Source organism: Phytophthora parasitica (genome assembly GCF_000247585.1).
Source record: "Phytophthora parasitica INRA-310 unplaced genomic scaffold supercont2.53, whole genome shotgun sequence".
In the NCBI taxonomy this organism is placed as follows: domain Eukaryota; phylum Oomycota; class Peronosporomycetes; order Peronosporales; family Peronosporaceae; genus Phytophthora; species Phytophthora nicotianae.
In genome coordinates, this window is record NW_008649039.1 from 168,559 (window position 1) to 184,479 (window position 15,921).

The 15,921-nt window shown below is 51.1% G+C and overlaps 5 protein-coding genes across 6 annotated transcripts; 2 read left to right on the forward strand and 3 right to left on the reverse strand.

Annotated features, from left to right (window-relative positions):
* Positions 1-104: 104 nt before the first annotated feature.
* PPTG_16070 (hypothetical protein) lies at positions 105-6,329 on the forward strand (the record flags this gene model as incomplete). The annotated part of the gene is made up of 3 exons (XM_008913365.1): positions 105-1,467; positions 1,537-2,183; positions 2,244-6,329. The coding sequence occupies 3 exons, from the start codon at positions 105-107 to the stop codon at positions 6,327-6,329; spliced, it is 6,096 nt and encodes a 2,031-aa protein (XP_008911613.1).
* A 69-nt stretch (positions 6,330-6,398) lies between these two features.
* Positions 6,399-10,162, reverse strand: PPTG_16071 (copper-translocating P-type ATPase; the record flags this gene model as incomplete). Its single annotated transcript, XM_008913366.1, has 2 exons — positions 6,399-7,109; positions 7,211-10,162. 2 exons carry the CDS (start codon positions 10,160-10,162, stop codon positions 6,399-6,401), a joined length of 3,663 nt encoding a protein of 1,220 aa, XP_008911614.1.
* A 422-nt stretch (positions 10,163-10,584) lies between these two features.
* Positions 10,585-12,140, forward strand: PPTG_16072. Of its 2 annotated transcripts, XM_008913367.1 has the most exons (4): positions 10,585-10,645; positions 10,712-11,056; positions 11,407-11,585; positions 11,902-12,140. In XM_008913367.1, exons 2-4 carry the CDS (start codon positions 10,726-10,728, stop codon positions 12,052-12,054), a joined length of 663 nt encoding a protein of 220 aa, XP_008911615.1. In that variant the 5' UTR covers positions 10,585-10,645; positions 10,712-10,725; the 3' UTR covers positions 12,055-12,140. The 2 variants fall into 2 exon arrangements, with proteins under 2 accessions (XP_008911615.1, XP_008911616.1); XM_008913368.1 differs by having other exon boundaries at positions 11,407-12,140.
* Positions 12,136-13,651, reverse strand: PPTG_16073 (CMGC/RCK/MAK protein kinase). The gene has a single exon (XM_008913369.1). The coding sequence runs from the start codon at positions 13,616-13,618 to the stop codon at positions 12,155-12,157; it is 1,464 nt and encodes a 487-aa protein (XP_008911617.1). The 5' UTR covers positions 13,619-13,651; the 3' UTR covers positions 12,136-12,154.
* Positions 13,652-13,789: 138 nt separating this feature from the next.
* On the reverse strand, positions 13,790-15,457 carry PPTG_16074 (obg family GTPase CgtA; the record flags this gene model as incomplete). The annotated part of the gene is made up of 5 exons (XM_008913370.1): positions 13,790-13,877; positions 13,939-13,999; positions 14,094-14,241; positions 14,310-14,869; positions 14,953-15,457. 5 exons carry the CDS (start codon positions 15,455-15,457, stop codon positions 13,790-13,792), a joined length of 1,362 nt encoding a protein of 453 aa, XP_008911618.1.
* Positions 15,458-15,921: the final 464 nt, after the last annotated feature.

Consider the following 15,921-nt stretch of genomic DNA (forward strand, 5'->3'; position numbering starts at 1 on the left):
AAAAACATGAAACCAACACCTTTGCCATCACTCGCTCCAACCGTCGCTCCGCTTCATCAAGTACACTTCCTTTGATTCAGTTTCCCAAGACACGGTTTGGATCTATGCGTCGGCATTTCCTCTTCGCCGAGGACGAGGAGGAACGCAGTGTCGGTGTAGGTAAAGAAAACCTGCTTCGATTATGGTTTAATCGCCGAAATGCTATGCTGGAAGGCGACGAATCTGCCACTGAAGGTGAAGCGAACGCGTTGGTAGCACGAGAATTGACACAACTCTGGGATTTGGCCAAGCCTATGGATTCCTGTACTTTAAATCGCGAGGGATACGTCGGATTATTCGCACGAGCTGCGAAAGCAATTGTACTTCCATTATCAACTGATGCACTTGCAATTGCTGCAGCACAACGAGACTGGGAATACGATTTGGAAGGTGTCGGAGGTATCGGTGAATCCTCGAAAACGTCACCAATCGACAACGAAGTTATGTCACCTGAACAATTCCGCGAGGCTGTTATGCAGCTCGCAGAAATTATTCTACCCGTTGAAAGTCCCGTCGGGGTGTTTGCAAATTTCTTTAAGGAACTACGGAACTCTATCGCGGAACTTGTCGTGTCCTACTCTACTAGCGAACCGGAGCAAGATGAGACCAAATTGGTTGAGCCAGTCGATCGCTTCACGTTGAGACCATTGAATCGGATCTCGAAAATTGCGAACGAGTTTCTGCAAAAGCTACCGCCTTCAAGTGATACGTTGCGAAATATTCGAGGGCTGCAACCTCCGGATCAACGAGAAATGTCGCTCAAACAACTCCTTGTGTGCTATAACCCACGTAAATTTTCGCTCACTCGTGCTTTTATTAAGAAGACCAACGTTGGTGTTAATGGGAATGTTGCCGATGCAGCTGAGACAGCTAAGACGGATGTAGCAGATATGTCCCCACCCCATGATATGGAAATTGCACGACGATTACATGAGGAGCTTGTGGGGTATATAGGCTCAGGAGCAACTCCTGTTCGGAATAATAAACTTCACCGTGAGTCTGCAGCGCACTGGGATTCTGAAGATGCACTCATTGCCGCTCTTACCGAGTTTCCTGCGCTGAGATTTGCTGTTGTTGGCCCACCTGGAAGTGGCAAAACTCGACTAGCCCGTGTACTAGCACGAAAACTTGAATTGAAGTATCTGTCACTTGATGGAGCTGTGCAACGTGCTGTCGATCATAAGCTTCGCTCGCGTCGGCGCCGAACACCTATTGCTATGCCTGCAGAAGACGACTCAAATGTCGAAACTGTTCCACCAGAGACAACAGAAGGAGGCGAGAAAGTTGAGATTGACAACGCCGACGGAGATCAAGAAATGGATCAGATTTTCACAGATGAAGACCTTGATGCACTTTGTGCCGGACGAACAGTACCTCGAAGCACAGCACTTGCTGTACTACGAATAGAAGCCACGCGTTTGTTGCTCGGTACGTTTGTACGTCATCGCTGGTATAGATAGCGATACTTTTAACGCGCTTGTGGTTTGTTTCTTGTAGCCGGCGTTGGGGTGGTGATGGATGACATATATCCGGACGAACTGTCAACTTCAGACAACCAAGATCGCAGCATAGCAGTAGACTATTTGGTGGCACTCACAGCGTTACCCAGTGAACTGGAATACCAGCTCAAAGGCTCTGAGTTGGCTCCTGTAGCTGGTCGTTTGTACTCAGTCCGGGAGCTTGCCACTCTGAGAACGACAAGTAGCGAGGATTTGGCTGCCAAAGGCTTTGCAGATTCTCTCTTGCCTCCGAAGACACTGGAAGCAGAAGCAGAGAAGTTGCAAGAACCTATTGTAGTTACTAAAAATATTGAGGCTGATCCGAACAGTGAAGATCAGGACGTCGAGGCTTCTCCAGAGGAAATCGAAGACAGCGGCCTTGTTCCACCATACGAACCTGATCTGCCACCGGAACCAACTGCTGCAGAACGCAATGAGATTGATACACCGAATGAGCCCACCTTACCATTCGGTTCATTTAGTGCACTAAAATGTATCAAGAAATATCATGGGTACGTGATACGTATGCAGCGCGAACTCGCGATGCGCCGAGCTGGTAACCAGTCGAACTGTCATTTGGTGGTGGTGTTGGCAACTCAATCTCTCAACGTAATCCGAGACCACTGCATCCAGGCGATCACGGGGGTATGTAGTTTCCTAGTACTTGAGCAATTTTTATACTTACTTTTATGTTCAACTTGCTAGACTTTGCTTGGTTTGTCGCGGTTCAGCATCCCACGAGAAGCTTGTCCAATATCCCTGCCTGACGATCTGACCGGTTCTAGCCGAAGTGAAAAACTGAAGTGGCTGTTGTATGGAGACTGGAGTACACTTCTTGAAGCCGAATCAAGCGAGTCATTTGCACGGCTGCCTAGACGTGACGCAAAACGCAGACTGCTATCAAAGTGGCGTGAGTTTTGTCCCGTTCTGTCGACTTCTACCAACACTCTGCGGCTAGGCGAGCCAGAGTTTGCTGCATGTTACTCTGGTCGAGTCTATTTTTTCTCATCACAACACACACGACGCGATTTCTGTGCACATCCACTGCAGTATTTGCGCCGAGATATACCAGTTGCATCCGCGCATCGAAAGTTTTGGCTCGTCACGACCGGCGCTAGCGAAATCATGACACCTTCATACCTCGAGACACTAGAGACTGGACTCCAAGTGCAGACTGTGTCTCCTTCGAAATTGGTCAAGACTTCATCCATTTCCTTGGAAATGCGACTTATGAGTGGACAAATTGTCTCCTCTGTTGAAGCTGCAACAGCAGCCGCTGAAGCTGTCAAGGCATTGCTAGCCAAATCTAACACGACAACAGGGTGGATGATCGCAGATCTGCCTCTCATTCGGAGCGTCGCTGCTGTTCTACTGGAACATGGATGTGTACCCGACGTAATTTTGTTGTTGGACAGAGAAATCGCTGCTCAAGAGGAAGAAGTTAAAAGTACCGACGCTCTTGATGCTTTATCAGTACTTCGACGTCAGCAATTTGAGGCTGAGAAATCTAGTGCTGACGATATCTCACAAGGTCTTGGTAGTGTGCCTCGCGTCATTACATGTCCGTTGTTCAGCCAACCTTGTGACACGTTAGCAGCAATCGATCGTGAACTAAACCCAATTGCACCACGCTTGGATAGTATCGAAGATGGCCATGCTCCACAGCTCGTTGACGAGTACGATCCAACCGTGATATTTGCCCCACCAGTTCCCCAAAAGGATGAAGAAAAACAAGAAAAGAAATTGTCACAAGACGGAGAGACACCAAATCCTGAGGCCGAAATGCAAGCCGGAGCAGCACGGAATAGAGCGCTTCAGCTTCAGGGAGAGTGTGGACGATTCTGTCCTGTGTCATGGCGTACACGCGGCCTGTTGATACCTGGTTTGCCATCTCATGTTCGTTCATTTCGACAGAAATTCTACGCATTTGCTGGTGAATCTGAGCGCCGCGCTTTCGAGCGAAACCCAAGCGCTTTCATTCCAGATAGCTCCTGTGCAACTGCGAACTTCGTGCCTTGTGTGCTGCTACTTGGTGTTCGAGGCTCCGGGCGTGGTGGAATCGCTGCAGCACTATCTCAACCACAAATGGAAGACATCAATTCCTCTGCACAGTACGTCAATGTCGACTTGACTGCAGTTGCAAGAATTGCTGAACGCAACCAACAGCTACAAGATCTCAAACCGGAAGAATCACGCTTGACGGTCGAAGAAATCTTTGTCCAAGCGCTCCAACCGGAGCTTCAACGACACCAGCTAAACCGTGATAAACCAGTAGCACAAGTTATCGCCGGACTGGGACCAGAAGATTCACGCATTCCAAACGCTGCAACTTTAGAGGTGTGTTTCAAGAACGGTCTCTTTCCAGCCCTTGTTCTTCCTTTGACGGTATCGGAGGAGGATGCTGTCAACAATTTGTTGACGCGATGGGCTGCCAATCTGCCGGCACCTCGTCGAAAGCTTGCTATTAGCCGAAAAAAGGAGGTAAATGGCGAAGCTGACGACGATGTCGCCCCTCCAGAAGAAGCTGAAGAAGAAGAACCGATCAACTTGGAAGCCGCGCGAGAAGAAGAAAGCACTCGATTGCACGAACAATTCACTGAAGACCAGAAATCGTTGGACGAGGCTATCGCTGGACTTCGAGCTCGAGGTGTCAGAGTATGCGATCCGGTGGATGCGACCAGTGCACCAAGACAAGTGGTCAAACATGTGAGACGGATTCTTGATGAGTTCATGGTTGGACGAGAGTCACTATTTGAGCGCTGCGAAGTTCTGGACATGACGGCGGGAGGCAAAATGTATCAGATGTTAGCGTCAGGAGAACTTCTTGTCGGTAAGCACGGCATTGCTTGTCCTGTTACTGGACGTACGGATTCATTATCGACCACCACGATGAAAGCGATTGTGTATCGAGACCAGCTTTACTTCCCGAGATCACGTGAAGCCCGTCGTGCTTTTATGGCTTGTCCGTCAAGATACTTGGATAAAATCAGTCTTCCACCAAGACATCAGTCGACTTGTTGTGTGGTTGGTCCTCCATATTCAGGCAAGACTCGAGTGGCGCAAGAACTCTCCAACGCACTCGGATTGATCTACGTGTCTCCCCAAAGTGCAGTAGATTGGGTGATTCAGTGTCAGGGCGGTTCCACGCTACGGGGTCGTTTACTGGAAATCACAGAGCAGCAACGTGATCCTCTAACCAACCGTGACATCATTCATGAAGTTATCTGCACTCGTCTACGCTCCTCCGAGTGTCAAACTCGTGGTTGGATTCTTGACGGATATATGTTAAACCACCATGAACTGCAATGCAGTCTTCTGATTTCCAACGAGACAGAGAGCATTCAGCCAGACATGCTCTTCGTTCTTGAACGTAGCTTCACTAGTGTCTGGCATGATCAACACACCAACGTGGAGCGGAGCGATCTTCGAACTGCATTTGCACGATGGCATCATTACCGTCTGGAGCTCATTGACGTCTGGATTCGACGCTTTGGTGTCTTCCACTTACGTCAACTTGACGGCTCAAGCACCTCGCTCTGGCACGTAGCTGCGCAGGTTCAAGCATTTCTCACCGAGCAGCAGCAGTTGGCATCGCATCACACCATAGCAATGGTTTGCAACCGAGCTGCTCGCTCTTTAGGTGTCGTACGTACTCGTGAAGAGCTTCGATCGCGTCAGCACCCTATCTTCCGGACATTCTGTCCTGTAGAGCTGCATGCCGGGAGATTTTACCATTCGCGTCAATCCAATCGTGACTTGTGCGTAGATTTCCGCGGCTTCAGTTTCTGGCTCGGAGATGAACAAAATATGCAACAATTCGTGGCGAGTCCTGAGGCTTTTGTCGGATACTTAGCAGACCAAACACCAGACGAATCATGGACGACACAAGAAGAAGCCGAGAGTGAAGCACAGACACTTGTGGCTAGAGCTCCAGTAAACGCTTCACTCTTGAGCTTGCTGACAGTGCCAGACTGCGATTTTCCGGAGTTGAAAGGCTACTGCCCGGTCACATTTGCGTCGGGATCAGGGGCCAAGGACTGGGCTGCACTGCGCCATGGAGACGTCTTCTTCCGCGCGTCGTACCGCTCTAAGGTCTATTGCTTCGTCTCGGAGGAAGCACGACGTAAATTCTGCGCTGAACCATCTCGATATACGTCACAGAGCTTGCCAGTCAAGTTGCCACCCCAGGTGAAACTAGCCAAGAGCTATCCTGGCCAATTAGAGCAGCAGCTTGGAGCTGCCCTTAACGAAGTTCTGCTTGCACTGGGTAGTGAACGTCCTAAATTCCCACAGATGTCGATACGTGCTTCGGCTTGTGCGTATCTTGCACTCTCGCTCAAGGCCTTGCAGCGACGCTATCAATTGAAGATGAAGCCTGACCCACGGTCGGCACGCGATGAAGACGAACCTGATGAGGAGCAGAAGAAAAGACAGCAACGACGAGAAGAGCAGGCGGAACAAGAGGCGATTGCAAAGCGAGATGCCTTCGTGAGCGACTGCCGACTTGGAGAAAAGCTCAAGGCACTCGCCACTCCTGCACATCCATCCTGTGGCTCGGGCGCTAAGGTTGCACGCAACATGCGCGCTGCACAGGACTCACAAGCCGGCAACAAAGCAGAGAGCACTCAACCTGCACTAGCCAACGAAGACATCGAGGTGCTTCGTCATCGACTCGATGTTATTGTCTCCGGCACTAGTGACGACAAACCACTGTCAGTAGACCCACACACGGTACGCATGCACGCCAGAGCAGCGTTCCTCGAGTACACAAAGGCTTCTACTTCTAGCTAGGAGCACAACAAAGTGAGCAATAAACAAACGTTGATTCTCAACAGGATATTCTACCTTGATCTCCGTCCTTTAGTTATGTTTCTGCAGCAGAGGCGTCGACTCCGTCACGTCGATAGCTACTTGATGCTGTTGTAGTCCCCAGTCACCACCGAATGGCGGCTTCCAAAGGTTAAGTAGCAGTGAGAAGAGAATCACCGGCACGGACGATAGCAGTTCCGACAGGCCAGCGAGGGCTGGAGGGATCCAAATCCCGAGCGGAGCATACAACGCACCACACGCGATGGGCATCATCAGTAGATTGTACATGAACCCCCACGCAAAGTTGTGCTTGATCCGTCGGTTGGTAGCACTCGAAAGCGCTCGGGCATTGAGTAGATCACGCAGATCGTCCTTAACCAGCACAACGTCGGCAGCGTCGAGCGCCACGTCAGTTCCAGCTCCAAGTGCGACACCGACATCGGCCGTTGCCAGCGCTGGCGCGTCGTTCACACCGTCTCCAATAAATGCAACGCGCAGACCCAGACTCTGTAACAAGCGCACCTTGTCCACCTTCTGATGAGGCAGACTTTCAGCCAGCACAGAGCCTTCAGGCACGCCCAGTGCCGCTGCCACACTCATAGCTATACCGCGCTGATCTCCAGTAACAATCCATGGCTGAACTCCATCGCGCTTTAACTGCTCAATGACACGCTTCGCTTCCGGACGCGATGTATCGCGCAACGCTATTGCAGCTACCAATTCTCCATCAATGACAACGAACACCACAATGCTGCCTTGAGCCTGGAAACGTGGTTTGCTTCGACAAACCCGGGAGGAATTCGGAGAGAGTGACAGTCACCGTATGTCTGCTGTTTAAGCCAGGTGAGAGAACCAAGACGCACGTCAACACCGCGCACTGTGCAGTGGACACCACACCCTGGAACGGCCTCGAATCCTTGTGCTTCTTCAATCTGCAAACCTTGGAGCTGAGTCTCCGCGTGCGCTACGAGAGCTTTACCAATCGAGTGCTCACTGCTCTTCTCTGCAACAGCTACGAAACTCCAGAGTTGTGTCTTATCAACGCCGTCTTGGGGGGCAAAGACATTAGCAACTCCAAGTTGTGCAGTGGTGAGGGTACCCGTCTTGTCAAACACGACAGCATCCACTTCTTCAAGCGCCTCCAATGCGCGTCCACCCTTGAAGAGAATACCCACCTGCGAACCTTTAGTCGTCGCCACCATGACTGCAGTCGGCACGGCTAGACTAATTGCACATGGACAGCTAATAACGAGCACCGTGATCGCAAAGCGCAGCGCGAACGGAAAAGGAGCCCAGCCCTGAGTGTCCACATCTCCGTGCTTAGCGAGCGAATACCAGACCATGAACATCACACCGGCTAGGATGATAATGAATGTGGTAAAGTATGCAGCCACCGCATCAGCAATGCTCTGGCGAACACCGCGAGATGCCTGGGCTTCTCCTACGAGCCTCACCATACGTGCTAGCATGGATTCGTGAATGGTGTGGGTTACTCGCATGGTTAGAACTCCCTGCGCGTTGATAGATCCACCGATCACAATCGCCCCAGGCTCTTTGGGCACTTTACGAGCCTCACCCGTCACCATGGACTCATCCACTGAGCTAGCACCTCCAACAACCACGCCATCCGTTGGAATTCGTGTACCTGGAAGGACTTTAAGCAGATCACCACGTTCCACCAGCACCACGTCAATATACTGTTCCTTCTCGTCCCCTTCTTCAAGCAAAATAGCAGTCTTGGCTTGCATACGCAGCAGTGCATCCACACTGTTCGAGGCACGAGCTTTCACCAGTGTTTCGATGTACCGGCCGACGAGGATGAGAGTAACAAGCAGCACTGTGACTTGGAAGAAAGTATCAGCTTTAGCTGGCGTCTCCACGAGAGACGGGGGAAGCGTCAACCCAGTCGAAGGATCAATCACTGCTCCTTGTGGTTGAGACTTGGCCAGTGCACCCGTAACAACAGTGAAAACCGAGAACGTGTAGGCTGTGCAGGCGCTTAGCGAGATGAGAACGTCCATGGTAACGCGCCCACCGTAACGCAACGCGAGGAAAGCGCTCTCATGTATGGGACGCGCCACGACGAAGAGCACAGGCGTCGCGCATGCCAATTCCACAGCATCTTTAACGCTCAAACGGTTTGCAGTACCCCAGAGTCCCACATCAGCTGGATTACTGTCAGAAGAGGGATACAGCACCGGGAGCACGAACTCGACGAAGATTACCGGCAGCGACAGCAAGCAGCTCCACATCAAGAGCCTTGTAAATCGTCGTACTTCTTCCTCGCCAGCACGAACCGATGGAGCACGCGGAGTTGACGCTTGAACGGTAAATCCTAACTCCCGAGACAGTTGACGAACAATTCTACGAGCACCTGTGACGTCTGGATTGTACTCAACCAGCAATGCCTTGCCCTGTGAAGCTGAGGATACCGCTGGTTCATTAACATCTTCAGCAGAAACGACTCCAGCAATCTCGAGTGACAACTTCTTGGCTTTAAAGGAGCTCTCGGATTGACCAAGATGCAGAATGACACTCACAAGGTCGTCACTGGACAACACACTGGGCTCAAACCCCAAGGTGGCCACTGTCTCCTCGATATGCTTCGCCGTGACTAGTTGCGGATCGAACTGGAAGATCCCGCGACTCGTAAGCAGACTCACATTGACGTCCGTGACACCACGCTGTGTACTCATGAACTTCTCGATGCGCGTACAGCAGCCACTGCATGTCATGCCACTGATGTTCAAGCGGAGAATCTCCAGCGAATCACTTGTTTCCTTCTTCCGTCCTGAGCCTTCAGACTGAGGTCGTTGTTGCTCGAGAGAAGCTCCACGATCGCTGCGGAACTGCATCAACCGCTTCAAAAAGCTGGGAGTTCTCTCCGGATGCGGAAGATCCTGCTCTTTGGACGAACAACAACCTGATCCGGGTGCTATCTTCTTGGTCTTAGAGGACGAGCAGCAGCCATTTGAGCTAGTCTTCGGAGCGTCCGATGAGCTGCAACTAGACTTCTTTGTCCCCTTCTTGGAGGCACAACAATCGTCAGCTTTAGTTTCCAGCTCTGGCTCACTGGAGCAGCATCCAGACGACGCCTTCTTCTCCTTAGACGCACAACAACCGTCGACTTCGATTTTAACCTCTGGGACCCTCGATGATGAACAGCAGTTGGAGCCGGTCGCATCCTCCTTCTTCTTCGACGAGCAACAACCTGACTTCTTGGGTTTCTTCTCGGACGCACCAGAGTCTCCGCAAGTCTCCTGCTTCTTCGACGAGCAACAGCCAGCTTTCTTTGAGCGTTCCTTAGGCGGACCAGAGTTACCAGTAATCTCCTGCTTCTTCGACGAGCAACAACAAGATTTCTTTGGTTCTTCCTTGGACGCAGCAGAGACTGCAGAGGTCTCCAACTTCTTGGATGAGCAGCAGCTTGATGGCTTAAGGTTTGTACTGGCACAACCGGCTTTCACCTTTCCCACTGCAACATCCACGGGCTCCACCCACCCATCGGTCTCAGTAGTGTCAGCTTTGCAGCAACTAGCGTCGTCCTTGGAGCCTCCAATGGAGGAGCTGCAGTTGTCCACAGTCTCCTCTTCCTCAGTACAACAGCCGTCAGCGCATCCTTCCTGTCCTTCAACCTCCTCATTCACCACGTCGACGTCTTCGTCGCTGCTGGAGCAGGACACAGCGGTATCTCCTCCGTCGCTCTTGACACCGCCGCAACATCCACCAGCGCTCGAGGGCTCCGGCGTCTCAGTCGTCACGGAGTCAGCCAGCGTCGGCGAGGCGTTCGAACGACGTCCTTTGCGTTTTCCCATGAGTTTACTACTGTATCTACTTGTTGTCGCAGGGTGGCGTGTTGAGCGCGCGGTGTAATAAAGACTGCGGGACTTGTACTGGAAGGATTCGTACCGCTTCAACAAAAAAAAGTTGTTATGATATAACGTTGCGCAAAGGCAACGTAAAAAATTCTATGTTGCCCAAAAATTGAGATTAATGTTGCGGATAATTCATGATTGCATGAACATTTTGGTCGATTTTTGAGGTATCCTAACCAAACGAATATGTATCATCATAAGTTTTGCGACGGTCGTATGGTAACCCGGGTCAAGTTGACCCGGTCAACGCCAACCTGTTCAAGCAAATTTTGCTCAACATCCGGACCGGGCCGGATTAAATTAACCGCTGAACCGCCGATTTGTGCACGGTACCTCGTTTTTGCGTACGCCACACCATCTTTTGTGGTTGGCTGTCGTTTGATCTTGTCTGACGCTTTATCTCGCTCAGTTCTTTTCAGACAGGTAAGCTGCCACCGTTATGTCGAGCGGCTTTTAGTCCCTGCTCTAATGCTCATATCTACATCTCAGGTATATTCATCACCATGCCGAAGACTGCCAACGTCGTCCTTGCCCGTGGCATCAACGCCATCTCTCGCAACAGCCTCTCGAAGAAGAATGGCCGTGGCAAGATGATCAAGAAGGGTGGCGAGAAGAAGGTCGCCGCCAAGAAGGTGTCCACCAAGAAGTGGTACCCGGCTGACTACATCCCGAAGCCGCTGCCGTCGGCCAAGACCAAGCGCAACAGCGTTAAGACCGCCAAGCTGCGCAAGTCCATCACCCCCGGCACGGTCCTGATTCTTCTGTCGGGCCGCTTCCGTGGCAAGCGCGTGGTCTTCCTCAAGCAGCTCGCTTCGGGCCTGCTGCTCGTCACTGGTAAGTCACAGCTTGCATTCCTACAGTCTCGACCTGGAGCCGGCATTCCGATGATGCAAACTTGACACTTCGAGAGGCGCTCTGCCACCCCCTCATTCGTCTGTGATGCTTCCACGTCTCGTGCCTCGCGCCGTTCGGCTTCATCGCACCACCCTTTTATAAGGAGTCTGGTGTTGGTGTTGCTGCCGTGGGGCATGCGGTTTCCGATGGTTGTATACACGGATAGGTGAGGGGTGTCTTTTTGCCGACGATCCATCAGATTATGAGACCTGAGGAATGTCGGATTTAGGGGACAAGGTCACACTATTTTTTATAAGGCTGTTGCTGACTGGTTAAACTACATTATTCAGGCCCGTACAAGGTCAACGGTGTGCCCCTCCGTCGCGTGAACCAGTCGTATGTGATCGCCACGTCGACCAAGGTGAACGTTGAGGGCCTGGAGCTCCCTGCCATCGACGACGCCTACTTCGCCAAGGAGAAGGCAGCCAAGAAGAGCAAGGAGGAGCAGTTCTTCGCCCAGTCCAGCGCCGTAAGTTCCCTATTTCATTTTTTGCTATCCCTTGAAAGCATCCCGTTCCGGTTGGTCGGTTCTTCGAAACCACTACACTCGATCCGCCCACAACCAGCAGCGTAGTGGTGACGCAATGGAGTATCAAGATCGACGAACCCTATGAGATCTCTCTTGTTCTTCGATTGCTGAACCGCTTCCTGTGTGGCAGATCAGACAGGGAGCTCAATGTCTTTAGACACAGCTTCCTGTCACACCATATGAGCGCTTGGGATCGCTTGCTTCGGCATATAAGCTCCCTATAAGAGACTGACCGTGTTGCTGTTAATTCTCTAAGGCCCCCGTCATCTCGGAGCAGCGCAAGAAGGACCAGAAGGCCGTGGACTCGGCTCTGATCAAGAAGCTCGATGCCGAGCCGTTCCTCAAGGCCTACCTGAACGCTAAGTTCTCGCTGACCAAGAACGACCGCGCTCACGCCCTCAAGTTCTAAGTGCGCTCTTGCTATCTTGTGTAGTAGCATGGTGTGCAACGGAATGAGATGAAAAGAACAATATACCTGATGAAATTATCACCAACTTTTAACTTTTCATTCATCCTAGAATTTCGTCAAGTAAATCTTGAAGTAAGATGCTATCGCTTTTAGAGTCGTCATCGTATTCGCTATTGTTCTCTGATGCGAATTTCCTAGTTGAGTGAACGGTATCACTCTCACTCGCTAGCGCGTTGTAGCTGGAGCTCTTCTTGATGGAACCCCCTTTGAAAAGGCCTCCACCATTTTGAATAGGGGGGACAGTTTTCGTATCAGCTACGTCATCATATACACCAGGACGAGAACTGACGAGCGAAGATCCCCATTCTTGGTGCCGTGAATGAGTCTGCTGTCTCTCCTTGGCAGTCAACAAATGGTGTTCTTGTCGCGATGATAACCCACTTCCAGCCCAATAGCTTGAAGTCTCAAGGTCATCTGACTTCTTCGCACAGACACTTGATCGTCCTGTATAGCTCGAATAGCCTCCGATAGACTTGCAATCGCCCCGGAGTGGCAATACGGGCACTTCTTCCACTGGCATCACTAACGGAGGTATAGTTAATGTAGGTCGTGGCACAGCTTGGTCGAAAAAGCGGTGTTGGAGCGCTTGCGCTGCTGTAATACGTCGACTAGGGTCGTATTGTAACAGATCTCGTACAAGTTGAACAGCTGAGGAGGGTGTACCTGAAGGCAGAATTCGCTTCCAAGACACTGGAGTACACTTAGGAAATCGAGCTTGCATGTGAGAGGCCATTGCTGCACCTTCGGGCCACGTTTCCGTAGTAGGTGTGCCAAGAACTTTGCAGATGCGATAGAATTGATCCGCTTCGGACGTTCCAGGAAATAACGGGGTACAGATCAGGAGCTCAACTAATATACATCCACAGGCCCACATGTCGATTGGGCTGTTGTATGTCGTTGAGTGCAGCAATAGCTCTGGTGCTCGGTACCATCGCGTTGCAACATAGTCGGTGAATGGTGGCCGTGATCGGATCTCACGAGCTTGACCCAAGTCTGCGATTTTAAGTGTATCATCGTGACACAACAGGTTTTCTGGCTTAATGTCGCGGTGGAAGAAGCCGTGCTTGTGCATGTATGCAAGACCACTGAAAAGCTGGAACATAATCGATCGTATCTGCGCCTCCGAGAACCAGGGATGCGGCGGTGAGGATGAAGTGGACGTGTCGGAACTCGAGCTTGTATCGCCACCAAAACCGCTGTAGCTGTTGGCACTGACTTGACTTTTAAAGTTACGCATAACTCGGAAAAGCGACGTCTGCAGGTACTCGAATACGAAGTAAAGCTCTTCTTTGTCTCGAATAACCTCTTTCAGCAACACAATGTTATCATGGCGCAGTATTCGAAGCGACTTGAGCTCACGCAATTGGAGGCACTCCTCCCAAGTGGGAAATATCGCCTTGATCTTCTTCACAGCCACAATTTCCTTCGTCTTAAGACTCCGAGCACGCGAAACTTCACCGAACGCGCCATCACCGAGTTTGTCCAGTATCTCATAACGATTCATCTTCTGCTACGTGAATTGTAGACTCCTCGACTTGACTGATGAGGCTTATTTTTTAATTTGCTGGGTTATTTTTACAACCAAGCCACAAACAACATAACACAAGGTGACGTCAACACTAGCAAGAACCCCTTGTTGCTGAGTATATATGGTCTACGTCGCCTATTATGTGGTCTATGACGCCTTGGTAAGCTTGCTATAGCTCTCAATCATCCATCGGAGTGTGCGTGCTATCGTATCAATGTCGACCTTGTGGAGTGCACTATTATAGAATCACACCTGGTTAGGAAGTGTTGTGAACAACAAAGACTTTCAGCGCTTACCTGACTGGAAGCACAGCAAGATCAGTGGACTGGCGCAGCTTGTGAAAGCTGTCTTCGGCGCCTGTGAAAATACCAAAACGTATTGTTAAGATACCCGACAGCACTGGATGACGACATCATCGCAGAGATAATATCTATACGGGTGCAAGTCGTACCTTGCTCATCCATCTTGTTGGCAACGATGAGGGAAGGACGTGACGAGATTCCTGGGGCATACAGCTCCAGTTCCCTTTGGAGATGGGTAAAGTCCTCCAGGGGATCACGTCCCTCTGAGCCCGCGGTATCAAGGACGTACATCAAGATCTATATTGCCATCGTCACGCAAATTGGTTATCGAGTATCCAGTTCAGCATGCCGGACAATTTCCATACCTTTGTGCGCTCAATGTGACGCAAGAAGTCGTGACCAAGACCGACATTGCGGTGCGCACCGTCGATAAGTCCGGGAATGTCAGCCACACTCAGCCGGAAAGTGTCTGGGAATTCCACAATGCCCACGTACGGGTGAAGCGTCGTGAACGGGTACGGCGCGATCTCAGGCGTGGCGCGGCTCAGCACACTCAGCAAGGTAGACTTGCCAGCGTTGGGATATCCAACCAAACCAACATCGGCAATTGTCTTGAGCTCCAACTCGTAATACTGCGACGTACCCGGCGAGCCCGTAGTTTTGCTCTCAGGCATGTGCTTGCGCAGCCGACCGAACTTGGTCGTCTTTCCAGCCAGGATGCGGTTGCCCAGTCCAGGTTTACCGCCCTTAGCAGCGAGGAAGGTAGCACCAGGTTTGTCCAAGTCAGCGACAACTTCCATCCTATCTACAATCTCATACTCGCCGTCCTCGAGCTCGCGCTCGTAGCGCTCCACACGCTTGACGAGTGTGCCACACGGCACCTTCACGTGGCAATGCTTGCCCCTCCTACCCGCGGAATCGTTTGCTGCAGCCACACAACAAATACCAACATAACAGTCAGCCTCACTAAAAGAATTGCACTCAACCACAAATCATTGCAGGACGTACGCATGCCGTTGGTGCCTGCTCCGCCCTTGAAGTGGTGCGTGGCGTTTGCCAGATTCTGCATCTTATCACTGGCTTCGATCACCACGTCGCCTCCAGCGCCGCCGTGTCCACCATTGGGACGTTTGCGCATGGCTGACTCGGAGAAGAAGCTCGCGCAGCCGTTGCCACCGTGACCTCCCGTTGCCTTGACGCGGATGCGGTCCACGAAGCGGCGCTTCGAGTGCTTCGCACGCCGAATGCTCACCTTCTGCTTCACGTGTTCCTCCACTTTACGGCGACCGGCAGACGCTACATCGCCATCGTCGTCCAGCGTCCAGTCATCCAGCTCGAGGTCGTCCATGTCGTCCCAGTCCAGCTCCAGGTCCTCCAGTTCCAGGTCACGGTCATCATCTTCATCGTCACCGCCTTGAGCGCTGAATGCACGCACCGACGAGCGATTGAAGATGGTGCGGCGACGCACCGGTGCAGCGGTTAAGCCTCGGAGCAGGTTGGACACGCGCAGCATGGTTGACGTCTTCGAGCTTGGTAGCGGTCCAGCACTTCGATGGTTGCCTTGGTACTGTAGCTAGTTTCAAAAGCACTTCGAAGTATACACACACCACATCATTTTCCAAAATTGCGCATCTCTCTCTGGACTATTTGGGGACCCGCATCTTGGTTTCAGTATGCTTCTTTTATAAAATTCCACGCTCGGTTTGTGATGCGTTACTTTGCGATCAACCTAAAGTAGCGCAAAGTAACGCTTAATTGCGCAGCGTAAAAACACTATTTTTGTTAAATCAAACGTAAAACACTTTTAAAAATGTATTTTAAATATTTTTACATTTGTTTTTAAACTAAAAATGGTGAAACAAAATCAAATTACAATAACTGGCTAATAATAAAATCAACCAATTATTGTAATTCGCCATTCAAAAAAGGTGAAACGGCAAGGTTTATTTGGAACCCATCTCAAAATAGTCAAATTTT

Excerpts from the sequence above, each read along its gene's own strand:
- PPTG_16073 (XM_008913369.1), bottom strand. The coding sequence starts at position 13,618 with ATGAATCGTTATGAGATACTGGACAAACTCGGTGATGGCGCGTTCGGT.
- PPTG_16072 (XM_008913367.1), top strand. The coding sequence starts at position 10,726 with ATGCCGAAGACTGCCAACGTCGTCCTTGCCCGTGGCATCAACGCCATC. Across the intron at positions 11,057-11,406 it reads GGGCCTGCTGCTCGTCACTG|GCCCGTACAAGGTCAACGGT; the intron begins GTAAGTCACAGC and ends TACATTATTCAG. Across the intron at positions 11,586-11,901 it reads TCTTCGCCCAGTCCAGCGCC|GCCCCCGTCATCTCGGAGCA; the intron begins GTAAGTTCCCTA and ends TAATTCTCTAAG.